General features: G+C 45.1%; 1 protein-coding gene and 1 long non-coding RNA gene across 2 annotated transcripts; one reads left to right on the top strand and one right to left on the bottom strand.

Annotated features, from left to right (window-relative positions):
• Positions 1-1443: 1443 nt before the first annotated feature.
• Positions 1444-22452, bottom strand: DHRS7C (dehydrogenase/reductase 7C). Its single transcript, XM_058283484.1, has 7 exons — positions 22317-22452; positions 21961-22120; positions 12132-12244; positions 10558-10768; positions 8424-8516; positions 2711-2866; positions 1444-1706 (listed from the first exon to the last, which is right to left on the bottom strand). Exons 2-7 carry the CDS (start codon positions 22112-22114, stop codon positions 1498-1500), a joined length of 936 nt encoding a protein of 311 aa, XP_058139467.1. The 5' UTR covers positions 22115-22120; positions 22317-22452; the 3' UTR covers positions 1444-1497.
• Positions 1695-21728, top strand: LOC131274983 (uncharacterized). Its single transcript, XR_009182330.2, has 4 exons — positions 1695-1923; positions 3940-4052; positions 20848-20969; positions 21550-21728. It is a non-coding gene; the product is annotated as an uncharacterized lncRNA (long non-coding RNA).
• Positions 22453-22877: the final 425 nt, after the last annotated feature.

Genomic DNA, 22877 nt, shown 5'->3' with positions numbered 1-22877 from the left:
GGCCTTCTCCTCACCCCACCAAGGAGCTGGCCCTTTGTCCCCGCTCTGGAGCTCCCCTAAGACCAGGCAAGGCCCTAAAGGAAGCAAGGCAGGACTCCACGGCCTGGGCTGTGGCCAAGCTCCGTGTGGAGCCCAGCCCTCCTGTTTCCAGCCCCCCCATCCCTATCCCATGTCCCCAGGCTGCCATCCCTGCTCTCTGGCCACCAATCAAGTTCCTGCTATTTTGCTGCTGTCCATTGTGTTCCCATAGGCCACCCCTTCCTTTGGCTCTGGTCTGAGCTTCCCTATAGTGCCTCCCCCATTACTTCCCAACAACAACATCTCTCAAAAGACAGAAAGTCATCTTGCTGGCTTCAGGCTGGCCCTGCCTGCTGCTTAGCTGACCCTCCTAAACTGGCCCACATGCTGCCCCCATGGCTCCCAGGATGGGACCATTAGCCACCAGCCTTGTCCTGCTTTTTACATTAAGCTTCCTAGAAGTTCATATGTGTAGCATATGTATGTTCAGTTCATAAATGACTTAGATTCAGGGAAGAATCTTGAACCCTCTTTCAGCTTTAAATATTAGAAGAGTTCGAATCAGCAGTTGCAATATCCATGCAGCAAATGCACCTTACACTTTCCCAAAGCCCAAGCATAATTAACTGTCATATAAGAAAAACTAGACAAAGCTAAATGCCCAACCATAGCAAGGGTGGTGGTTTATGAGTTTTGCTTTGAGAATACAAGAGAGGTCTGGAAGGAAGTGGGTATTTTGGGATAGAGGTTTTCAAGCTTTGCTGCACATTAGAATCAGCTGAAGAGCTTTTTAACTCAGCTGTACCGTGGCCCCTCCTCAGACCAATTAAATCAGTCTCTGGAGGAGGGGCTGGTGCTCCCCAGGTAATTCTGACATGCCAAGAGCAGAGAAAATCACAGTTCTGCTGAGCTGCCAATGTGGGGATGGCTAGGCACTATTTAAAATTAAATACAATTTTAAAAATTTAGTTTTTCAGTTGCACAAGCCACATAGTGGCTAGTGGCTGCCATATTGGACAGTGCAGATATAGAACATCTCATCATCACAGCAAGTTCTGTGGAATGGAGCTGTCCTAAAGTGTTGCCAAGTCCCGCTTCTGATGTTGGAAGGTGGACCTGGCAGCTTGCCCTTGTATGAAATGGAGGTGGTTTTCTGAATGCATCTCTGACCGGCCGATTGCCACATGGTAAGGAGGGTTAGGCCGGTTAAGACCCACGTTTTCTGCCCAGTTACCACCCTAGAGAGTTGAGAACCTTCAGATGTGTGTCCAGGGCGTGCTGAGTGGGAGACCCTCAGGCCCAGCAGCTTCTAGCTGGCATCGGGTCCCTTCTCACCAGGGTGGTTTCCCACATGAGAGGGAACAGATGAAGAGTACGGCTACATGGCGTCCCAGGCTGATGTGCTGAGAAGACAGTAGATCCAAACACCTTCCAGGAAAGCCTTTATTCCCATTGGGACCACCCTTTGGCCTCCTGTAGTTAATTCTCCTCTGGTACGTTGAGCTTCTCCTTCACCCCACAGGCCACCACGGCGAAGAAGAACTCCGGGAAGAAGGTGCGGATGTAGACGGCAGCCTTGGGGATGGGATTGGCCATGAAGACTTCCTGCTTCTTCCGCCTCACAGTGCGCATCACCTCTTCAGCCACCTCCACGGGGTGCACCCCGTAGGCCAGCTTCCTGAAAAAGACTGAAAAACCCCAAGTGGGGTGGGGGCCATGCTACAGTCACAGCAGGGACAGGCTGACCCGCACCCTCTGAGTGACCAGAGAGAGAAGGCGTGTGTACCAGAGACCCTAGGTTCTAGGCCAGCACTGCCGTTGACTGGCTGTGAGCCCCTGGGGAAACACTGTAACCCCCTGGACTTCTGCAGTTTCGTCTCTGAAGGTGGTTAGGAGCTATCAAAGGTACGTAGAAGAGCTTAGAACATAAGAAGGGGCTGGATAAATTATGGTGGCATTGTTTGTAACTGTTGTGAAGCCGTGCTGGTCAACAGCGTCCTGGAAGCACTTGGGCTGTCCCCCATCTTGATTCCTCTTGGTTCCCCAATCTAGACCTTTGCCTTGGGCAAAGTGTAATGTGTCTTCATTTAGAGTATTCTAGAAGAATAATAATGTACACTTGTCAAGCACTCACTATGTGCTGTTTGCTGTTCCAAACCTCTTACAGGTAAGCTGTTATAACCTTCAGTCCCCCCAATTCCATGAGGTAGGTGTTAACATTAATCCTAATTTTCTGTAGGGAAAACTGAGGCATAGATAGATTAAAGCAACTTGCCCGCATTCTAATAGGTGGCAGAGGCAAGCTTCAAATGCGGATGGTCTGGCTGCAAACTCTTAACCTCTGTGCTGCCTCCAAAGGAAAAAGGGGAGCAGAAAGGCTCTTAAAGGCTTTTAAAACTTCTGGGGAAACTGAGGCTGAGAGCGAGGCAGTCACTTGAACAAGGTCACAGAGCAAATGAGTTACTGAGTTCAGTGGGGTCTTGGTCTGTTAGTTTATAGGTGAGATTCTCTCTACCTGGTGCCCTAGGACAAAAGGTTGGGTTCCACTCTGCTGTTAGCTGGTTGCAAAGGTCCCATCACCCCCAGTCACGTGCTTCAGAGAGACCCTGAGCCCAATGAAACAAGACTGTCCCAGAGGCCCCTCGGAGCCCTCTTCAGCCCCCGTCCCTCCAGCTTTCCTCTGAAATCTCACATTTCCAAATGGAGGCTTCCCAGTTTCCTTGCTCGGGATAAACGTGGTACGAGCAGATGAAGGTCGGGCTCACGGTGCTGACCACAACGTCGTATTCCTCCACCTCTGCTCGGAGGCAGTCAAAGAAGCCCAGGGCAGCGTGCTTGGAGGCAGCGTCTGGAAGGGAAACCAGCCAGAGGTGGGGCGGGCAGGGGCCCAGCCCTGCATCCCCGGGGGGAACGCTGGAGACAAGACAGCCAACTCGCCACACTCCCACAAAGTCAAGAAGCCCCCTGGCCCTGACCCTCCCTTTGCAGATGAGGGAACAGAGCCATCATGATGTGGTGGAAGGAGGCCAAGTCAGGTTGAATCCACCTTAGCCAATTGCCTGCTCTGTGACCTTGGGCAAATCACTCTACTTCTCTGAGGCTCAGTTTTCTTATCTTTAAAATGGGGACATGAACAAAAACCAAAAAGGTACACATACAAAACAAAAGATTAAAAAAATAAAATAAAATGGGGACAATATTTTCCTGGCAAGTTGCTGTGAAGATAAAATTAGAACATGTATATAAAGTGTGTAGCACAAGCATGAGCTCCATTTCCTTCCCTGGAAGGCTGATACCTGGGGTACTTGTCCAGGATCCTAGGGCCAGCTGGGAGTCATAGCAAGCCTGGCACACAAATCTTCCCTCTCCTTTCCTGTCCCCCTTTCCCTCAGAGAACCTGCCCATGTAATCTATTCACCAAATTCAAATCGTGGAGGCCAGTGGTCAGGTAAATAAGAATAGCTCCAGGAATTCCCAAAAGCGAATGTTCCTAAAGCTTAGGGAAGTTAGAGCCACTTCTGGAGTTAGTGAACCCCAACTTCATATTTTGGGGATCTTGTTGGATTCTGAGTGAAGCAGTAGGTCAGGGGTTCTTAACAAGGGATCTGTGAGCTTGAATTGAAATTCAAAAAATTATTATGGGGATGTGTTGGTGTGGGTGTGATATATTTATTAAATAATACACAGTATAGTGTGGGCTGGGTAAGGGGTCCATGGAACAAAAAGATTAAGAACCCCATGTAGTAGGTAAACCTATCATGTTCTCTGCTACCTTAAAAGACTTAATGCCCAGGTACTTAAAATCAAGCCGAAATCCCTTTCCAAATACTTCTGAGGGGAGGGAGAGGTGACCTTTCTCCTTCCCATATATGAGCCCCCAGACTGCTCTTTGGAAACCCTAACCTGCACCTCACCCTACAGCATCAAGAACACAGGTGCTGCAGGTATAAGATGAGGACAATCAACAGGCAACTTCAGGAACTGCTGCAGGAGCCAACAAGTCAAGATGTGCAAAGCTGGTTGCACAGGACCTGGTACGTGGAAACCCTTTGATGACTGATCAGTGTTTTCATGACCATTCGAGTTGTGAGCAGAGTCCCAAATTAATGTCTATAGCTCCCGCCTGCCAATTTCCCCAGGTGGGAAGCTAGGTCTTTGGCATCAGATCTTATGATTGTTTAGAAGAAGCTAGAGATCATGCTTTTTATGAAAATGTCCCAATATTTAAATCTTGAGAACTCATGACAAAAAAAATTCGCTAGCCAAAGCAAACCCAGCTCAGCCTGTAGGTCAGCTTGCCCCTTCCTAGTTTATACAATGAGGATATGTGCATCATATCATTTGAGCCCCTTCCTACAACTTTGCGACGCCACTATCTCATTAATTAATACATTGAATGAAGAGAAACAGGAGTTCTAATCCCCACTTTATGAATAATGAAGAATGAGAAGCTCAGAGAGATTGTGTGGAAAGCATGAAGTGGCAAGGCAGAGTTTGTACTTGAACCCTTTAATTTTGCCTGCATATAAAGGGTTACCATACCCATCAGGGAAATACAAATGAGATACTACTTCACATCTGACAGGATGGCTGGAATTAAAAAGACAAATGATAAGTGTTGGCAAGGATGCAGAGAGATTGGAAGCCTCCTACATTGTTGGTGGGAATGTAAAGTCATGCAGCTGCTGTGGAAACCAGTCTGGCAATTCAACAAAGGGTTAAACCTAGATTTCCTTATGACAGCAATTCCACTCCTAGGCACACCCAAGAGAACTGAAATCATGTCCACACTAAAACATCTACGTAAATGTTCATAGCAGCATTATTCACAACAGCCAAGAAACAAAACAACAAAAATGCCCAGCAATAGATTAATGGGTAAATAAAATGTGGTATATCCAGATAATGGAATATTATTCAGCCTTAAGGAATGAATTTCTGACTTATGCTACAACAGGGATGAACCTTGAAAACGTTATGCTGAGTTAAAGAATCCAGTCATAAAGGACTGCATAGTGTATGGTTCTATTTATACAAAATGTCCAGAACAGGCAAATCTGTAGAAAGCAGATTAGAGGTTGCCTTGGGCTGGAGAGAATGAGGGTTTTGGGGAGTGATGGCTATGGAGTGTGGAGTTCCCTTTCAGAGTAATGAAATGTTCTAAAACTGATTGTGGTGATGGATGCACAACTCTGAATATACTGAGAGACGCTGGATTGTATGATTTTAAATGGTGATGTGTATGGTATGTATATTATATGTCAGTACAGTTGTTAAACCAAATAAAGGAGGGGGGGGATAATCAGTTTGCTGTTCATTCATCCATGAACTGAGTGCTTCCTTCATTGACTCAACACATGTACATGGGACATCTGCTCTGGGCTGGGGACACAGAGCTGGGGTGGAGCAGCACTGCCCTCGAGGAGCCCACAGTGCAAGGCAGAGACACACAGGGGTAATCTCCATGTAGAATGGTTAGTGCAGTGAAGGGGGTATGTGCCTGTGTCAGGAGGGGAACTCGCATGACCGGCCTGATGCCAGGCATGTGAGTCTGGTCCTGGCCCCCAGTATCCCTGCCTGGGATGATGCTGAGGGGCAGGTGCTGTGGCCCCTGAGGATGCTGCCTTTGCAGGTGGGTGACCACTCCCCTGCCCTCTCACCCCAGTACCCGTCAGAAGCCAACGGAGAGGAAGAGGAGTGACAGCCTTGTCTCTTTAGTTCTGACATTTATATGGAAAACTCTGCACTCCTTAATTCCTTTGTTGCAGAGAAGCCAGACCATGGCCAGGGGGGTGAGACGGGTGGGAGTAGAGTTCTTAGCCCTTGCTGCTGTGTTTCCAAAATGCTTCAAAGGAACCAGGGCATTTGCCCCATAGTTGTTGGTGACTGAAGAGCCCGTTGCAATGCCCAGTGTCACGCGTCTGTAACTCAGCACCTTTTCTGGCTTAATGAATGAAGGCTGCTGGGGATTGAATCGTGCCCCTCACAAAAGGCATGTTCAGGCCCCAAGCCCTAATCCAGTGGGTATGAATAAGGATAAATAGAACCTTTTGATGAGGTTCCTTCAGGTCTTAATCCTATTGCTGGAGGCCTTATATAGAAGGTCATGGGGGAAATCCACAAAGAGCAGGCAGAAGCCAAAGAAGAAGAGGAAAGAAGAAGAGGTTGCCATGTGACCCAAAAGCCAAGGAACCTCGAAGAAGACTGGCCGGCCAAAAGATTACAAACCCTGGCAGAAGGCAAGCCTTCTAGCCTCTGAAACCATGAGCCAATAAATTCCCATTGTTTAAGCCAACCCATTGTATGATATTTGTTTTAGCAGCCAGGAAACTAAAGCAGAGACATAAAACAAGGAAAGCAAAGTGTTATCCAGTCCCTGAAAATACCATGTAGAAAGAGTTTAAAAGTAGAAGGAATAGTAGTGAGATTTATATATGAATTGGGGAAGAGAGGAAAATGAGGCATGTAGCAAAGGCTGCTGGGTGTGGACCAAACTCCATCCTTCCCTCCTTCATGGGCCTGCAGGTAACAGTGTGAGCTGTTGACAGAATGTTCACCGATAGGAAGTTGGGGCTTTAGACATTTGACCTCCTCAACACTTCTCTCTTCTTGCCAACTGGGACCCAGATGTGGCAGGGACCCAGCTTTGACAAGTAGAAGATGTCAAGCAATGACTTGGCATGATCCTGGGGCCCCGAATGACCATGTAGAATAGTGGAGCCCACCAACCTGGACCATTCTCATTGAGATTGTTACGTGCAAGAGAAGTTACATCACAGCCACCTTAGGCTTAACGTAACTAATACAAAGAGGAAGAGAGTAAAATAATATTAGGCACTGTGGTAGTTTGGAACTGTATGTACCCCTGAAAAACATGTTCTTAAAATTTAATCCAGGATGCGGATGTGGCTCAACTGATAGAGCGTCTGTCTACCATATGGAGGGTCCAGGGTTCATTCTCCAGGGCCTCCTGACCTGTGTGGTAAGCTGGCCCATGCACATTGCTGCCATACACAAGGAGTGCCGTGCCATGCAGGGGTGCCCCCGTGTAAGAGTACCCCACGCACAAGGAGTGCGCCCCACAAGGAGAGCCGCCCCGTGTGAAAAAAGTGCAGCCCGCCCAGGAGTCGCACCACACACACACAGAGAGCTGACGCAGCAAGATGACGCAACAAAAAAGACACAGTTTCCCAGTGTCACTGATAATGCAAGCAGACCCAGAAGAACACATAGTGAATGGACACAGAGCAGACAAAGGGGGAAAGGGGAGAGAAATAAATAAAATCTTTAAAAATTTTTTAATCCTTTCTTGTGGGTGTGAACCCCTTGTTAGCAGGATCTTTTGATGAGGCTGCTTCAGTTAGGTATATGTGGCCCAGCCCAATCGGATACGTCTTAATCCTATTACTGGAGTCTTTTATAAACGGAGTGGATTCAAACATAAGAGAAAGTCACAGAAGTGAGAAACTGAAATCATTGAAACCCAGAAGAGAAGGGAGAGACCAGGAGACACTACCATGCACCTTGCCGTGGGACGGAGGAGCCAAGGATTGCAGGCAGCCAGCCCCAAAACTCAGCAGTCTTCGGGGAGAAAGCATTGCCTTCATGATGCTTGATTGGGCATTAAGCCGAAGGTCACTCAAAACCATGAGCAAATAGATTCCCATTCTTTAACCTGACCCATTTCATGGATTTGCTTACGCAACCTAGGAAACTACCCATTTTCCTTTCCTTCCTTTTTCTCTCCCTCCGACCTTTCAATCCATCGAACAATTACTGAGCTCTTTTGCTCATGGTTCTGTGGGCAAGAAAGAAATGCAGAAGGCATGCTCCCCACCATCCCAGAAACCTACCTCACGAGGGGTGGGGATGGCTCCAGAGTTTTTCTAAGTGGATCTCATGAACCTAGGAACATATACCTCCTTGGACTTTTAAAAGAAAATCTCACTTTTGGAGTTGCCCCTTCCCTGGAATTCTGCTCCTTTTCTTTTTCCTTATTCCTTCTTCAGAATGTCTCCCATTCCCTCTCACTTTTTTCCCCCACATTTTCTTTCCTGATTGACATCTTTCCTATCCTTCAAGGCTGTCTACATGGAAGGGGGCTTAAGATCTGTGTCCAGTTTAACCTTGTCAGGAGTGTAACCACCTGGCATTGATCCTGTTCAGCCAGCTCACATCCTGGTCACCTGAGAGATACTGAGCTTTTGGGGGAGAGGGACCTTTTATGTCTTAGGATCTTCCACAGTGACCTGCATACTGTAGGTGCTTGAAAAATGGGAATTGAAGAGATGAAAGAAAAACCAGCAGAAGGCCGCTGCTCTGGAGCTCCTCTGCCCCCATATAAACATACACCAAGTCCTAGACAGAACATCTCTGAGGAGGACATTATTGTCTTAGCAACTCACAAGCGGTACGGAACGGGATTCCAAACTTCCCTTGGATGTTATTCACTAACACGATTTGGCCTGTTCTCCGGGAGATCATGTTGGGAAGCAGGGCTGGAAAATACAGGACAAGGAGCTACTGTTAAAAATGTGAGATTGAGGCTGCAGCAGCAGGGAGACCCCCTCCCCACACCCCCCTCCATCACAAATGCTTCCTGGACTTCACTGGTAATTAGATCACAGCACGATAGAGATGGAAAAGTCTCTGGCAACCAAGGAGTCCAGTGTTACCAAAGAGAGGGTGGGCATCACCGGCTGAAATGCCATGTGATTTAAAATGATCAACCAGTGTGGTATTAACTAACACCGATTTCAGTGGTGAGAAAGCCAGTTATTTCCTTTTCGATTCTATTGCCTTAAGAAGACAGTCTCCTTTTGGTTCTAATGTCTTTAATATCACTCTTGACTGCTAATTTTCTAATAGAGAAAGACCTCAACTCTGCGCAATCTCAGGCTGTCTTGGGAGAATTTATGAACGTCTATTTTGTTTTTAGGTTGCCGTCTATTTATTGAGTGAAAGGCGTTCTTAATTTTATGGTAGTATCATGAAGATTTCCTTCTAAAATGAAAAATGAGGAAATTTAGAGAAAGATATTAAGTAAATAATAGTGGAGGTAGAATGGGGATATGGCAAAAATGAAAAGACGGTATGAAAAAATTCAACTTTCACAATAGATTATTAAATCCAGCCTCCTTGTGTAGAGATGGGTAAATTGAGGTCCAGAGCTAGTGACTAGACACAGGGTCTTTAGAAAGTTAGAGGCATGACCAGGAAGGGAAACCAGTCCTAACCTTCTCCACAGTTCTGCATTCCTCACTTATAAGCCAGTGTGGTTGGAGGGATGACACATTTAATTGCCCACCTGCTCGGTGTGTCCCAATCTGCTAGGTGCCTCCTGGGCTGGGGAAACTGTAATCTCTGGGGACCATTTCAGTGGCTCTGGGAAGTCATATTCTGCCTCAAATGATACTTTTCCTTTATCTTTTATAGTAGTTAGAATCCTGTTATTAGAGGCTCCAAGCATGGGACCACTCTTAGTTAGAGAGTAGGTGAATCTGTTTTCCCCCAACTTCTAAGATTGTGCCTTCTCCAGCTCTGTCAGGGCATCCCACTCCCTGAATGTAACTGTTCTCTGTGCTCGCATTCTCCCTCTTGAGTTTTTTTTGTTGTTGTTGTTAGTTTGGTTTTTTCAGGAGGTACTGGGGATTGAACCTAGGACCTTGTATGTGGGAAGCAGGAACTCAACCACTGAGCTACATCCACTCCCCAATGAGAGCTAGTTTTTTGGTTTGTTTGTTTTTAGGAGGTACCAGGGATTGAATCTGGGCCCTTATTCATGGAAAGCAGGTGCCAACCACGTGAGCTACATCTGTTCCCCTCTCTTGAGTTGTTTTGATAAAATTTTATTTTTGAGGGGAAGAGAGGATGCTTCAACTCTTGGTTCTCATCCATGATTATGTCTAGCTCCACCCACCAGTGAACTTGCCCATGAGAAACCACCTGGATGTCCCCTGGGTATCTCAAACTCAACAGGTCCACATAGGAAGCACCATTTTCCCTTTTAAGGGACATGTCCTCCTGACTTCTGTTTCTGCGAAGGGGTTGACAGTGTATTGGCTGTCTTGTACTTTGAGGAGAAATGATTTTTCTTTATTTCTGAGGACAGAATCTCTATATTTGCCCATCGTTATGAAGAGCAACTGTCTCCCCATATTTAAAAGCGGATCAAGGGCAAGGTGGCTATATCAAAATATATGCAAAGAATGTGGGTAATAGTCTGGAACTGTCAAATGGGATTGGAGGGGGGACCATGGATATGAGTTAGAGGAGAGAGGGGAAAAGGGCAAGGCTGGTGGGAAGGGCAGGTTCAAAGACACGGAGGTTGGAAATAGGCCAGTAAGATACTTGCAAAATCTTCGTTTCATCAGCATTTATAGTCAGAACGCTGAAAGCTTTCACCAAATAAATAGGGATTTTTTATGAAGGGAGCCCAGGGGTTCCTTAGAAAATTGGAGGACCACCTGGCTCCATAACAGAGCCCTCCCTTAGCAGCTGGTGGTCCAGAAACCCAGGGAAATGTCAAACTCACGAGACCTTTGGTCAGTGTGATAGGCCCGAAGTAATTGGCATCCATGATCTTTTTGTCGAGCTCCAGGGAAATCTTATGGGCAGGTCCCTTCACCTTCATGCTGGCATTGTTGACAAGGATGTCCACACAGCCGTAGCAGTCCAGGACCTCTTTTGCCACATCCTGGACACAGCTGATGTCTGAGAGATCCAAGAGGACCAGCTTTGGGGTAAATGTCTGTTGAACCAATGAAAGAGTCAAGGAATGGGAACACCTCCCACCCTACCTATCTGAGAGCCACCCTTTTTGAAATCCAGAGCTCATGGAAGGACCAAAAAAATAAAAGTGAAGACGGAAAAGTAGAAATGGCTTTGGGGTTGGGGAGGAGAATTTATTCTTGGGGACTAGTGGAACAACATCAACAAACTCCAAATGCGAATATGTAGCAATAATGTAAACTTTGGGCAAAAATGCCAGAACTGATAAATCCAAAAGGCCATCCTTCATGATCGTCCCCTTTGGAGGCTGGACACTTGTTCCAGTAGTGATGTCATTACTTAAGACATTTCTCAGCTCTTTTTTGGAAATTGCTTTCCAAACAGACAAGCCATGAGAAAATCTACCACAGTTATTTGCAGCCACATATTGTTGGGGACAAAATCAATAAAAAAATATTTTTGGAGCACCTCTTGCGTGCCAGCACTGTGGTCAGCCCTGGACACTCACTGCCATCAAGATTCTCATGGTCCAGAGGGGGAGACAGATGTGGAAGCTGGTTATACTGTGTGTAAAGGGAATCCCAGTGTAATTCTGGGATATGTCCTTGAAAAGAGGTTCCCTGGTCAAATTTGTTTAGGAAACACACAATTATATGTTTTTATTGGAGCTACACAATGCACATTAGCATATCAAAGGCTCTGAAAGTTGTGTAGCAAAGAAGCCAGATGAACTTGGTTTAACTCTGTATATCCCACACAAGTGACCAGAGAACCTCATTTTGACCTAATACTTAATTACAGCCCAAGAAACATAATTTAGAATTTGACCCATCTCTTCAAATACCAGGCTTAGCTGTGAATTATTTTGGCTGTTTTCAAAACCTAAATTCAACTTCAAGAGCAAAGTTTTGTTGCTTTTAAATCTTGGAGAACTCTGAAGGCAGTTCTCTAAAGAATGTTCCAGAAGTGCTTTGAAAATTGCAGTTGCACTAAAGTAAGTGTTCACCTCCTGGGTAACTTCTTGGAAGGGGACATCACTTCCCTGACTTCTTCGAAGGAGATACCCTTGGAGGAATTATATTTTGAAAAATCAGCCATAAATGTATGTAATCACAACCTGTACCCTATTTTCTGGATCCCCTGACTCTGACTTAAATAGAATTGGGTGGGGGAGAGTCAGATCTTTGGCATGGGTGAGTGGCCAAAATGACATAGACATGCCCATGTCAAGGATCAGTGGGACTTTTGCCTCACATTTCCCCAAGCACTCTTCAAATTCCACCCTGCTGAAAGAACCCACAGTGCCAAAGAGCTTGTCCTTAACCATTAGTGAAGACAAAGGATGCCCAGGAGTAATCTAAGCCAACTGCAGGAGACCTCACCTTGCTGGGGTCAGCCACACTGATCAAGGCATCATATAGTATCTCCAGCCTCTCCCAGTTCTTTCCGCACAGCACCAGCCTAGCTCCGCCAGCATGGAACACTCGTGCACACTCTGTGAGAAAGAAGGAAAGAGGGCGGGGCTACTGTGTGGATGGAGCCACTTATAGTCTATAAGTCCCCTGTCTTACAGATCCAGGAAGTCCAAAATCAGGGCTGCAAGGTCCTTTAGAGGTCATTTCACTCAATCCCTCCAGTGCTGGAATTTTTCCTAGTTTCTACCCTCAACTTGGTTGCTTCCTAGGATGGGGAGCTCACAATTGGGTGAAACATCCCCTTCCATTTTTGGGTAGTTCTGGCTAGGAGAACATTCTTTTTTTTTTTTTAAGATTTTTTTTTTTTTTAATTTTTAAAAATTTCTCTCCCCTTCCAGCATTCCCACCCCACCCAGTTGTCTGCTCACTTGTGTCCATTCTCTCTGTGCTCTTCTGTGACCGCTTCTATCCTTATCTTCTGTGACCGCTTCTATCCTTATTAGCGGCACTGGGAATCTGTGTTTCTTTTTTTGTTGCATCATCTTGTTGTGTCAGCTCTCCGTGTGTGTGGCGCCATTCTTGGGCAGGCTGCACTTTCTTTCGTGCTGGGCAGCTCTCCTTACGGGGCGCACTCCTTGCGTGTGGGGCTCCCCTATGTGGGGGACACCCCTGTGTGGCAGGGCACTTATTGTGCGCATCAGCACTGCGCATGGGCCAGCTCCACACGGGTCAAGGAGGCCTGGGGTTTGAACCACAGACCTCCCATGGGGGCCAAGTCCACTTCCCAGAATATTCTTTCTTATACTAGACAGAAGGACCATGCAGTCTACAGCCCTAAATATATCTAAATCTAAAGAGATGGGAAATAGCCATCATGTCTTTTCAGACTAAATGTCACTGGTTTCCTCTACATTTTCTCTGTGGCTTTTTCTATAAGAAAGTAAACATGTTCTCTGTCTAATGAATTTTACTGTGAACTAATTCCTGACTCATCCAGCTCAGGACTTTTTCAACTGGGCAATGGCTGGTCGTCACAGCACCATTATGTAGCAATAGCATTGCTACTCAAACACAGTGAAAGCTAACATACTTTGGAAGTTTATTAGGAACTGTTGAAAGAACTTCACATGTATGAACTCACTTATTTCTCACAACTCTATGACATAGTTTGTTAGGTCAGGCTCCCTAGAAATAGAGTCAGATAGGGATTCAGGTGACCAGGTCTTACCAAGGTGTGTGCTTGAGAAAAGAAACCTGCCAGGGAGCAGGGGAAGGAGGAGGGGCCAGGGAAAGGTGCCAGGCAAGAATGTCAGCCCAGGCAAAGTCTAGCCTTGGTTGGATCCGAGGAGGGTTCCAGAATGTACACCCAGTCACAGAGCTGTCCCACCGGGAGGCAAGAGGGCAAGCCTTTTGGACACCCGCATTCATCAGTCACTGACTGTGGGTGGTGGATAGGGTGTATAACTCCTAGGCAAGGGACGTCACTGGCAGAGGGCATGTCCTTAGCAGTCCATGCTCATAGCACCTGGAGAATGGGTAAGTGGGAAAGTTACTGGGGCACCAGAAAGCACCTGCTGCAGGTGGGCACCTATGATTGCCCCATCTTACACCAGGAAACAGTGGGTCCAGATTGGCCAGGGACAGCAAAGGATAACTGAGTACCTCCGAGCCCTATTGGAGGCTGGATACTGTGAGTGCAATGGCACAAAGTGATTTTAGGGGTGTATGATTTTCTCCTGCAGGGCTCAGAAGCCTTGACTGAAAAGGAGAGAAGGAGCTAGTGCGATAGGACAGTTAGGTGAAGTTTGATAAGTTAGCCTCATGGGCAGGAGAATTGTGGAACAGGAGAGAGAATGATTGGGGTGCTGGACCATGCAGTCTAAGCCAGATGTGGGGAGAAGTGAAGGCAGAAGCAGCTGAGAGAGAAGAAGAAAAGTAACGGGTCTAGGGAAGGGAGGTCTCAGAAATGTCTGAAAACAGGTGTGGTATAGTTGGAAGGAGGGCAGCTGTGGTCTGTTCTGCTGACTGAGGGAAACCTGAATTAAGAACTGTGTTAGCAGTGTCACCTTGAATTGTTAGAGCCATAGAGAAGGGGGAGATTTCTCTAAGTGCAGGTGTTCTGTTGAGGGAGGGTTGTCTGCGGTGAATTGAATGGCAAAATTCAATAACAATGTCAACTCATATCTGTTTAATTTCATGTAGTAAATCAAGATTCCAAAAGATCTTTGAAAGTGATGGAAAGATTCTAAACTATATTTGAATAATTTACAAACTTTATTTGGAATAATAAACATGCAGAAAAGCAACATTTTGAAAAATGATGGGGTGAACTAATTTTATCAGTTATTAATAAAATAAAAAATCTACAGAAATTAAAGCACAGCATTAGTGATTCAAGTTTAGAGAGAACTGCTGATAAAAATTGAGCCACGTTTTGATAAGAATTTAGTATATGATAAAGTTAGCATGTTGAATCATTGGAAAAAGAATATATTTAAAGAGTTGTATTTGGACTACTGTATAACTATTGGGGGGATACCAGATGCATTATACCAAAATGTGTTAAATATTTAAGTGTAAAAACAGAACCTAAAAGAACTGAAAGAAAGGAGAGATGAATATTTAACTCTGCATTGGGGAAAGATCTTCCAAGCATGACATTGAAGGAAGAAATCATAACAGACATGATTTATAGATTTATCCTTAAAAACTTCCTAATAGAAAAAAACACAAAAATAGAATTAAAAGCAAGATAAACTGAGAAAACGTATTTATAACCTACATGACAGAAAAGGGTTAATTATTTGAAATATAAAAAAAAAAACTCTTACAAATCAATTTTTTTTAAGAAGCCTAAAAAATTAGCTGAGGACATGTATAGCAATTTGATATGGTTTATGAATTCCAAAAATAGATATTGGATTATGTTTGTAAACTGCTCTGTCCCTCCGGGCATATTAGATTATACTGGATTCAGAAGTTTCACTTTTACTTGATTATATAATGATTAAGGCTTTGATTGAGCCACTTCAGTAGGACATTGCATCCCCACCCCCTTGGTGGGCAGGGACTCACAGAGAAAACGACAAGGCACAGTAGTTGGAGTTTTGAGCTGGAGCCCAGGAAGAAAGCACACAGAGGAGCAGAGCAGCTGAGCCTGGAGAGGATTGAGCCCTGGGAAGAGAGGAACACAGGAAGCCTGAATTCTCACAGATGTTGGCAGCCATCTTGCTCCAACATGTGGCAACAGACTTTGGTGAGGGAAGTAATTTATGCTTTACGGCCTGGTAACTGTGAACTTCTACCCCAAATAAATATCCTTTGTTTTACATCAGCACCCTTTTGACTGACTGATACAACATGAATAAGTGAATTATAAAAGGGGTACAAAGAACTAATATAATATTAATGACAATAATAAAGAAGTACAAATTAAAATGGCATTAATTGTAATATAATAAAACCCAAAATGGTAATACTCAGTCTTGGCAAGATTTTGAGTAAAAGGGACTTATCACACATTCACTGCTGGTGGTAGCATAAATTGCTGCAGTTTTTTGGAAGAAGAATTTGACAGTATCCTTGAAACTAAGTGTGGACTTTGACCCAGTAATTTCCTTTATGGACATTAATCTAAGGCATTAATTAAGGAATGTCTGCATAGACATAGTTGTAATCTTGTTTATCTTGGTACCATTTATAACAGTAAAAAGCTGGAGATAATTATAAATGTCCAATATAATGGAAAATTTGTTAAGTAAAGTATGGAATATCTTTACATAGAATATTTGAAGCCCTTAAAACTGATGTTGCAGAAATGGATTTATTGATGTGAAAGAAGTTCATGATTTAGTAAGTTTCAATAAAAAAGACAAAAAAAATATAAAACAGTATGTCTAATAGGATGCCATAAACAGGATTTTGTGTGTATGTTTGTGTGTGTGTAATAGGGTGTTAAATGTTAAATATCTGCACGTAATGGGATATTAAATTGGAAGTTTAAGTGAGATGTCAAATCAAATAGACATAGAATTCTGAAGTTAGGTGCCAGTCCAAGATGCTGATTTTCAAAGGAAATAACCGAACTCCTGTTTCATGAAGAGATTCCATTTACCAAAAAGAGGGCATAAATGGATCAAGGAAGAGGAGAGTGAGGAGGCTTTGAAGGGGGATGTCTTTGGAGGGAACTGTTATGTGAGTCCTCACCTGTGGGCCAGGGTGGGGATGTGATCTCCCCTGATCTCGAGCCTAGAGAGAAGGGTGTCAGTGGGACCATTTGAACAGCTCCTCTGAGTTCCCTGTTGCTGGAAGCCCAGGAGCCACGTCTGAGTCAGACCTGGGAAATGTAATGGGCAAGAGCCAGGGCTGGCCACCTGCCCTGGGGGCAGAGGAAAGGTTGTGTGGGGACTGGTCTGCAGGCCCCAGGTATTCACCACCGTTTCTGGTGGAGCAGCAGTGGGCCATGTGAGCGAGATGGAGAAAAGAGAAGAGAAAGATGGTGGGAGCTCATTTGAATTCTGCCCAAGATAACTCAGTGTAAATTGAATCATGTACCCTACCCAAAGACAAATTCTTTTTTTAAATTATTTATTTATTTTATTTTATTTTTTCAAAGACAAATTCTTAATCTTAGACCTGTGGATGTGAACCCACTTGTAAAATAGGACCCACAGAAGATGTAGTGGCATTGAGGTGTGGACTCATTTGTGAACAGGATCTTTTAAGATCCTATTTAGGTGTGGCCCAATAAATTCAGGGTGGGCCTTGACCCATTTTATTGACAGCCTTATAAAGAGAAGTCATAGAAAGCTACAGGATGAGGCCAGAGGTGCAGAAGTTCCAGAAAGCTACAGGACAGAGGCAGAGATGCCAACCAAGAAACCCCAAGAACTGTGGCAGGCATGGCCATGCTGATGGCTGGGTTTTGGACTCTCAGCCTCCGAAACAGTGAGACAATAAAGGCTTGTTATTTACACCAGTCCATTATGTGGTGTTTGTCATAGCAGTCCTGGCAAACTGAGACTCCAAACCAGCGTACCCACGTGGAGCAGACTGCCTCCAACCAGTGGTTGTGGGGGCTTGAGTAGCTGGAGAAAAATCTTCTTCACCCACTTCATAGAAAATGCAGGTTAAGTCCCCAGGGAGGGTCTCTGAAGAACCCACCAAAGTGCCTGCTAGAGAGAATCAGCCTCAGCTTTAAACCTGTGCCAGGCCCACGGAGCTTGAAGTATGAGTCAGATAAGATTTTCCTGCTCTCCCAGAAGAGCTAGAGAAAGCTGAAGCTGGCCTACAGCTTGCCGTAGGAGTGGAGAAGTGGAAAGAAACCTGGACATTGATTTGTTCATGAATATAGTAGATCAGACACTCCAGTTTCTGAGTCAATGCTGCGGTTTTGGGATTTAACTTGACCAAAGGATTTTGTAAACTCCAACGATAATCAGAAAAGTCATGAGGCAACCTGATTTTTTAACAAGGGAGCAGAGTATTTCCCCTCTGAATCAATTTGGAAGAGGCAGAGGTGGCTGTCTCACTACTTGATTCTTGCTTCCTCAGTACTGGAGGCACCTTTCAACATCGTAAGCAAAGGTGCTGAAAGGGAACAAAGTGTTTGCAAAGACTGAGTGAGGCTCTAGGAGTCTCGTGTATCTTTTTTTTTTATTTTATTTTTTATCTTGTATTCTTTTTATTTAAACCATTCTTTTTTTAATATATACGGCTTTTATAATAACAGCATTCACTAAAGGAAACCTCATTTGAGAGGGAAGCAGCCTCCCCTTCCAGAATTTCAGTGTGGCGATAGCAGCCACGCTGGGAGTAACCCAGGCATGATGATTGTATCTTCCAAATTAAAGACGTGAGGATTGGTGAGCCCCAGAGCTGGTAAGTGGTGGAGCTGGGACTTGCACCCAAGGAGCCTGGCATTGAGGTCAGGATGCCTCATTCTGCATCAGGCTGCCTCCTAGCCAATCCCCCCGCTGCTGAGAAAGAAGCATCATTAGCAAAAGTGTGTCCAGGCCCTCCCATCCCTTCCCTCCCTTTTGTGACGATGGTTACATATTTGCCAGTTGGTCCTGGGGAAGGTGTGGGAACGTTCAACAAGGAACCAGACCAAACCTCTGGTCTTGACCTCCTTGGGAGAGGCAGCCAGGAATGTTCCCCTCCCTCCATTTCCCTCTTCTCAGCTAATGCCATGCCTTTTTCAGTCGGCCAGGGAGGCTGGTGCTGTGGTGTGCTCATAGCCTCCGTGTAAACCCAGAGTCACTGCAAAAATGGGGCATTTCTGCTGAAGTCAGACCTCAGGTATGCCCAAGAATTCTTATTTTTATTTTTTTAACGACTTAGCTCAGTATTTATCTTATGTCAAGCACATTGGCACCAAGCTCTTTCTTTCTTCATCCAACAAACCTAAATTGAGTCCTTCCATATTTCATCAAATCTAAGATGCCATTGATTGTAAGATGCTTCTTGACTTCAGAGAGATTAAAATGCAAAAGGATGGTCTGTGGGGGTTGTAAGATGCTGTTGATTGTAGGACAATCATTCCAATTTCCGAAAAGCTTAAGGGTGGGAAACTGCATCTTAGAAGCAGTGAAACACAGGTGGGCTGACTTTCGGCTGATAATTTCTGGGGTAGTTCATGTACCAGCGTTAACTATTCTGATTGTCACTATTGCTGCGGACTCACTGGGTACAAGATGGCAAAATTTCCGCCTTGGATGGATTGTGTGGGTTTGGGGAGAAGGTTAAGTGTCCTGATCCTTGTTGGTTGGTTGGATTTCCTTAGTAAGAAAAAAACTTGGCTCTGGACTTCCCGCTGTTGTCCCGTGTTCCTCACTGGGTTCAGTGGGTCCGTGGTACCCGGGATCTGCTATGTGCTTGCACAGCCATGTGCCCTTCCCTTTTCCTTGCTATGGAGGCAAGAAACGGGGCAATTAGAACCTGTGTGGTCAGCAGAGCCAGGCTAGGCTTTTATTTAAGGTCACACCCGCCAGCTTCTCAAGTTACTTCTAAATACTTGGACTTGTTTTTTCTGCTTTGCATTTCTTTTCAGGGTGGGTCAATAAGATACAGGTGGTTGTTTTTTAAGGAAAAAAAAAAAACCCAACAGTGACAGTAGTCATTACAGAGACTAGGCCATATTCCTCTGAAAATACCATCTTGCTCCTAAAGATGAGTTGCCTGGGTGCCTGATTTGTGCAATGTGTGTCTATAACCTAAGGAGATTTAAAAAAAAATGAAACTATTGAAACAAATATGCATCTCTCAGCAATAGATAGAACTACTAGACAGAAAACCAGCAAGGAAGGATATAGAATAACTGAACAACTTCAGCAGCCAACAGGATCTAAGTGACGTTTGTGTGACTCTCCACCCGGTAACAGAAGGCACATTCTTTTCAAGCACGCGTGCAACATTCACTGAGAGACTGTAACCCAGGCCGTACAACAAACCTCAACATGTTTTAAAATAATTGAAATCATACAGATTTCATATTGGCTCATACTTGTATCAAGTTAGAAATCAAGGAAGCAAATATACAAGGACATCCTTATCTAAACAAGGGCCTTCCCTTGTCAATCAACTTTTAGAGGCTATTCATTAATTAAATGTGGTTTTTCTTGAGTGTCTAATATATGTCAAGGATTGAACAATGTGTTGGGGTTACCAGGATGACAATACACAGGCTCCACTGTCAGGGAGCTTGTGTCTAAGGGACCAACTGAGAAACATTAAAAATACAGGGCACATCAATGATATAATTTCTTCCATAGCTAGAGTCACAATAATTCTACAGTAGAATACCAGTAAGTCCACTCTCATCCATATTTCATTCCTCCATCCTGAGGACCCTGGGATGGCAATGTCCACTCCACCTCTAAACTGAGAGGGGGCTTAGATCCCACATGGCTGATGGATGCAGGACATTATATGTCCTGCCATAACCCACTGAATGGACTGGGGGAGAGTGTAAACTACAATATAAACTATAATCCATGCTGTGTAGCAATGCGCCAAAATATACTCATCAAATGCAATGAATGTACACACTAATGAAAGAAGTTCTCGATGTGGGAGGAGTGGGGGATTGGGAAGTGGGGTATATGGGAACCTGTTAGATGTATTTATTTTTTGGGGGGATTAATACATATGTAGTTTTTATTTTTTATTAAATTCTCATATTTTTTAATGTAACATTTTATGTGATCTATGTATCTTAAAAAATAAAATAAAAAAAAAAATACAGGGCAATGTGAGAAGGATGCTAATGGGGGTGTGTTTAGAACAAGAGGCCAGTTCCTCAACCATCCAAGGGGAAGAGGCAATTAAGGTAGTAGGAAGGTTCATGGTGAAGGCCACACTGGGGTAGCATACTTGCAGCCTTGCCTCATGCTAGATGAGCATGCTCTCTTTGGAGAACAAGGTTTTCCCAAAGACTTGTACTCTGAGGAGTCTCCCTTCCAGTTCCCCAGCACAACCACTACTCTCTATTGACTTGTTTCTGGCCTGATTGACAAACGTGTGTGCACTGGCTTGCCCTGTGGCATCCTCCTCGCCCCTCTTTTGAGTCCTGATTCTAATTATGCTGGATGTCTCCTCTTTGGGGGTTGCCTCTGGAATCCATTTAGGAGCCACACAGAGAACTTATCCACCTGCCTTACACTTTGCTGTTGTTTTATCTTAGATGGTTAACCCAAGTTGATCCTCCATTGAAATTAAACCCATCCTCAAAGCATGCAGATTATCTCCCATTGGGAATGCCAGAGAGAATGAGCCCACACTTCAAGGACAATGCCGAGATGAGAGGTAACAGATGTTCCCGCAATGGCAGCACCTTGAGAGTAAATCCCAGGGGGACTCTTCAGAAGGGGTGATGCTCACCCAGTGCCCAAGACCTGGTGATCTCAGTAAATGCCGTCCAGTGACCCCATGGATGTTTGGATGTATGTGCGCTAGGTTTGATTAAAACTCACAAAACAATAGCAAAGATTGCCAAAACAATAGCAAAGATAACATAGGAGGTTGCATTACCATTGTTTGAAACGTTAGAACCTTCCAAGACTGGGACATGCCCTACCCATCTCATGGAGGCCATCCACGGATGCTCTCCAAGGCCATCTAATTTAGGGGTTGCAAACGCAGAGGGCTACATTGCAATATGGATGAGAGAAGCAGGCAAGTGTGACACAAATTGGGACAAGTGGGTGCGTGGCACCCTGGAGCACACATGTTCTGCCTAAAATCATTCCTCAGCATCATTGCTAACACTTGACTGTTCCCCACTCTAGTGTCAGGGACTGTTCTGAGGGGCTTTCTATCTATTAATTCATTAATTTCTCACAATGAACAGTATGAGGTAGAGGTGACTATTATCTTCTCATTACAGATGAGAAAACCAAGGCAGAGAAGTGAAGTCACTGCCCAAATCGCCCAGCTAGTAGGTGTTGGAGCCACGAATTGAACCCAGCTCACAAGTCTGGGCTCATGATCATTGCATTGCTCCAACTAGGAAGTGCTTTACATTCCAAAACTTCCAGAAACCCCAAGAAGGTAAGACAACTCACTTTTGCAGACCAATTTTGTCTCATAGGCTGTTTGCAACCCCAGATATCCCAATCCCCTCATTTATCAGGCAAGGAAGCTGCAACCTCCAAAGAGAAGGAACTTGCTGGTTACCGACAGATGCTGGAAGAAAACTCAGGATTGACCACTGCCTAGCAGGCTTCCCACGCGCCACCCGGCCGCCTCTTGTCCTGCTGAGCAGGGCCGGGCACAAGCGGGAGAGAAGCCAGCTTACCCTTGCCCAGTCCTGAGATAGCATCGGTGATCACGACCACTTTGTTCTGCACGGCTGACTTGGACCACAGCCTGGACACCTCTTGGTAAATGAAGAGGAGGCCGCTGATTCCCAGGAGCAGCAGGGGCAGCATGAGCACAGCCGTGACTCCCATCTTGTTCTGGGCACAAACAAGGTGGAAAAGGATGGGTTTTGCAAAGAGACCCTGATCACCATAGCAAGGCTGCATGGGTATGCTCACTGGTGCACCAAGCCCGAGACGTTCCTCTCCAGGGAGCTTGGCTCTGTGCAAGCTTCCAAGCTGAACACCCAGTGAGCATGCTGCTCCCCAAACGCGCGAAGAATAGGTTACTCACGGTGTCTCCAAAAACAAAGCCGAATCCAGGGGGCCTGCCCTCCCCAAAGGTTAATTAACTAATTTAATTAAAACGGCTCTGCATTTTTGGAAGGAAATCCATGTGTTAAGGCCACTTGCTTGGGCCCTAATGGCTATTTATAACTCTCAGTTCCACTAAAGGGCTTTTCAGGGTAAATATAGCATCTAATTCTGATATTCAGGGACACATGCTGGCCGGGTCTGATTTCAGAGTTCCTGCCAGGGCCTTTAAAGCTCTCTGGCTTGCCTGACTGGTAGAGGTTTTCTCTGCAGTGTGGGGCTGAAAATTAGAGCAGGGTTTCCAGCACTAACCTCCCTGACCTGTAACATTTGTATCAGGTAGCTTCTAGGTAGCTGGAACTAGTATGGGGGCGAGCCATCTGGCTGTTCCTTTCCGGCTGGAGATGCAATACACTGAAAAACTGTTAAGGAAAGCGAAGCTGGTTGCAGAATGAACTTGGAGGCATCACACTGAATATTGAAAAGAGCCCAGCCTTGGGAGTGTTTTTGCTAACCAAGATATTTCTCCTCTGTGAGCCTT

This window comes from Dasypus novemcinctus, chromosome 21 (assembly GCF_030445035.2).
Source record: "Dasypus novemcinctus isolate mDasNov1 chromosome 21, mDasNov1.1.hap2, whole genome shotgun sequence".
NCBI lineage: Eukaryota > Metazoa > Chordata > Mammalia > Cingulata > Dasypodidae > Dasypus > Dasypus novemcinctus.
This window is presented reverse-complemented; position numbering and strand designations above follow the sequence as displayed.

What these genes read in the sequence shown, in the direction of transcription:
- DHRS7C (XM_058283484.1), bottom strand. Translation starts at nt 22,114, where the DNA reads ATGGGAGTCACGGCTGTGCTCATGCTGCCCCTGCTGCTCCTGGGAATC. An exon ending in GCCTATCACACTGACCAAAG is followed by an intron (nt 8,517 to 10,557) that starts GTCTCGTGAGTT and finishes TGTATTTTCCAG; the next exon opens with CCCTGCTTCCCAACATGATC. An exon ending in AATCCCGTTCCGTACCGCTT is followed by an intron (nt 2,867 to 8,423) that starts GTGAGTTGCTAA and finishes TTTCCCTTCCAG; the next exon opens with ACGCTGCCTCCAAGCACGCT.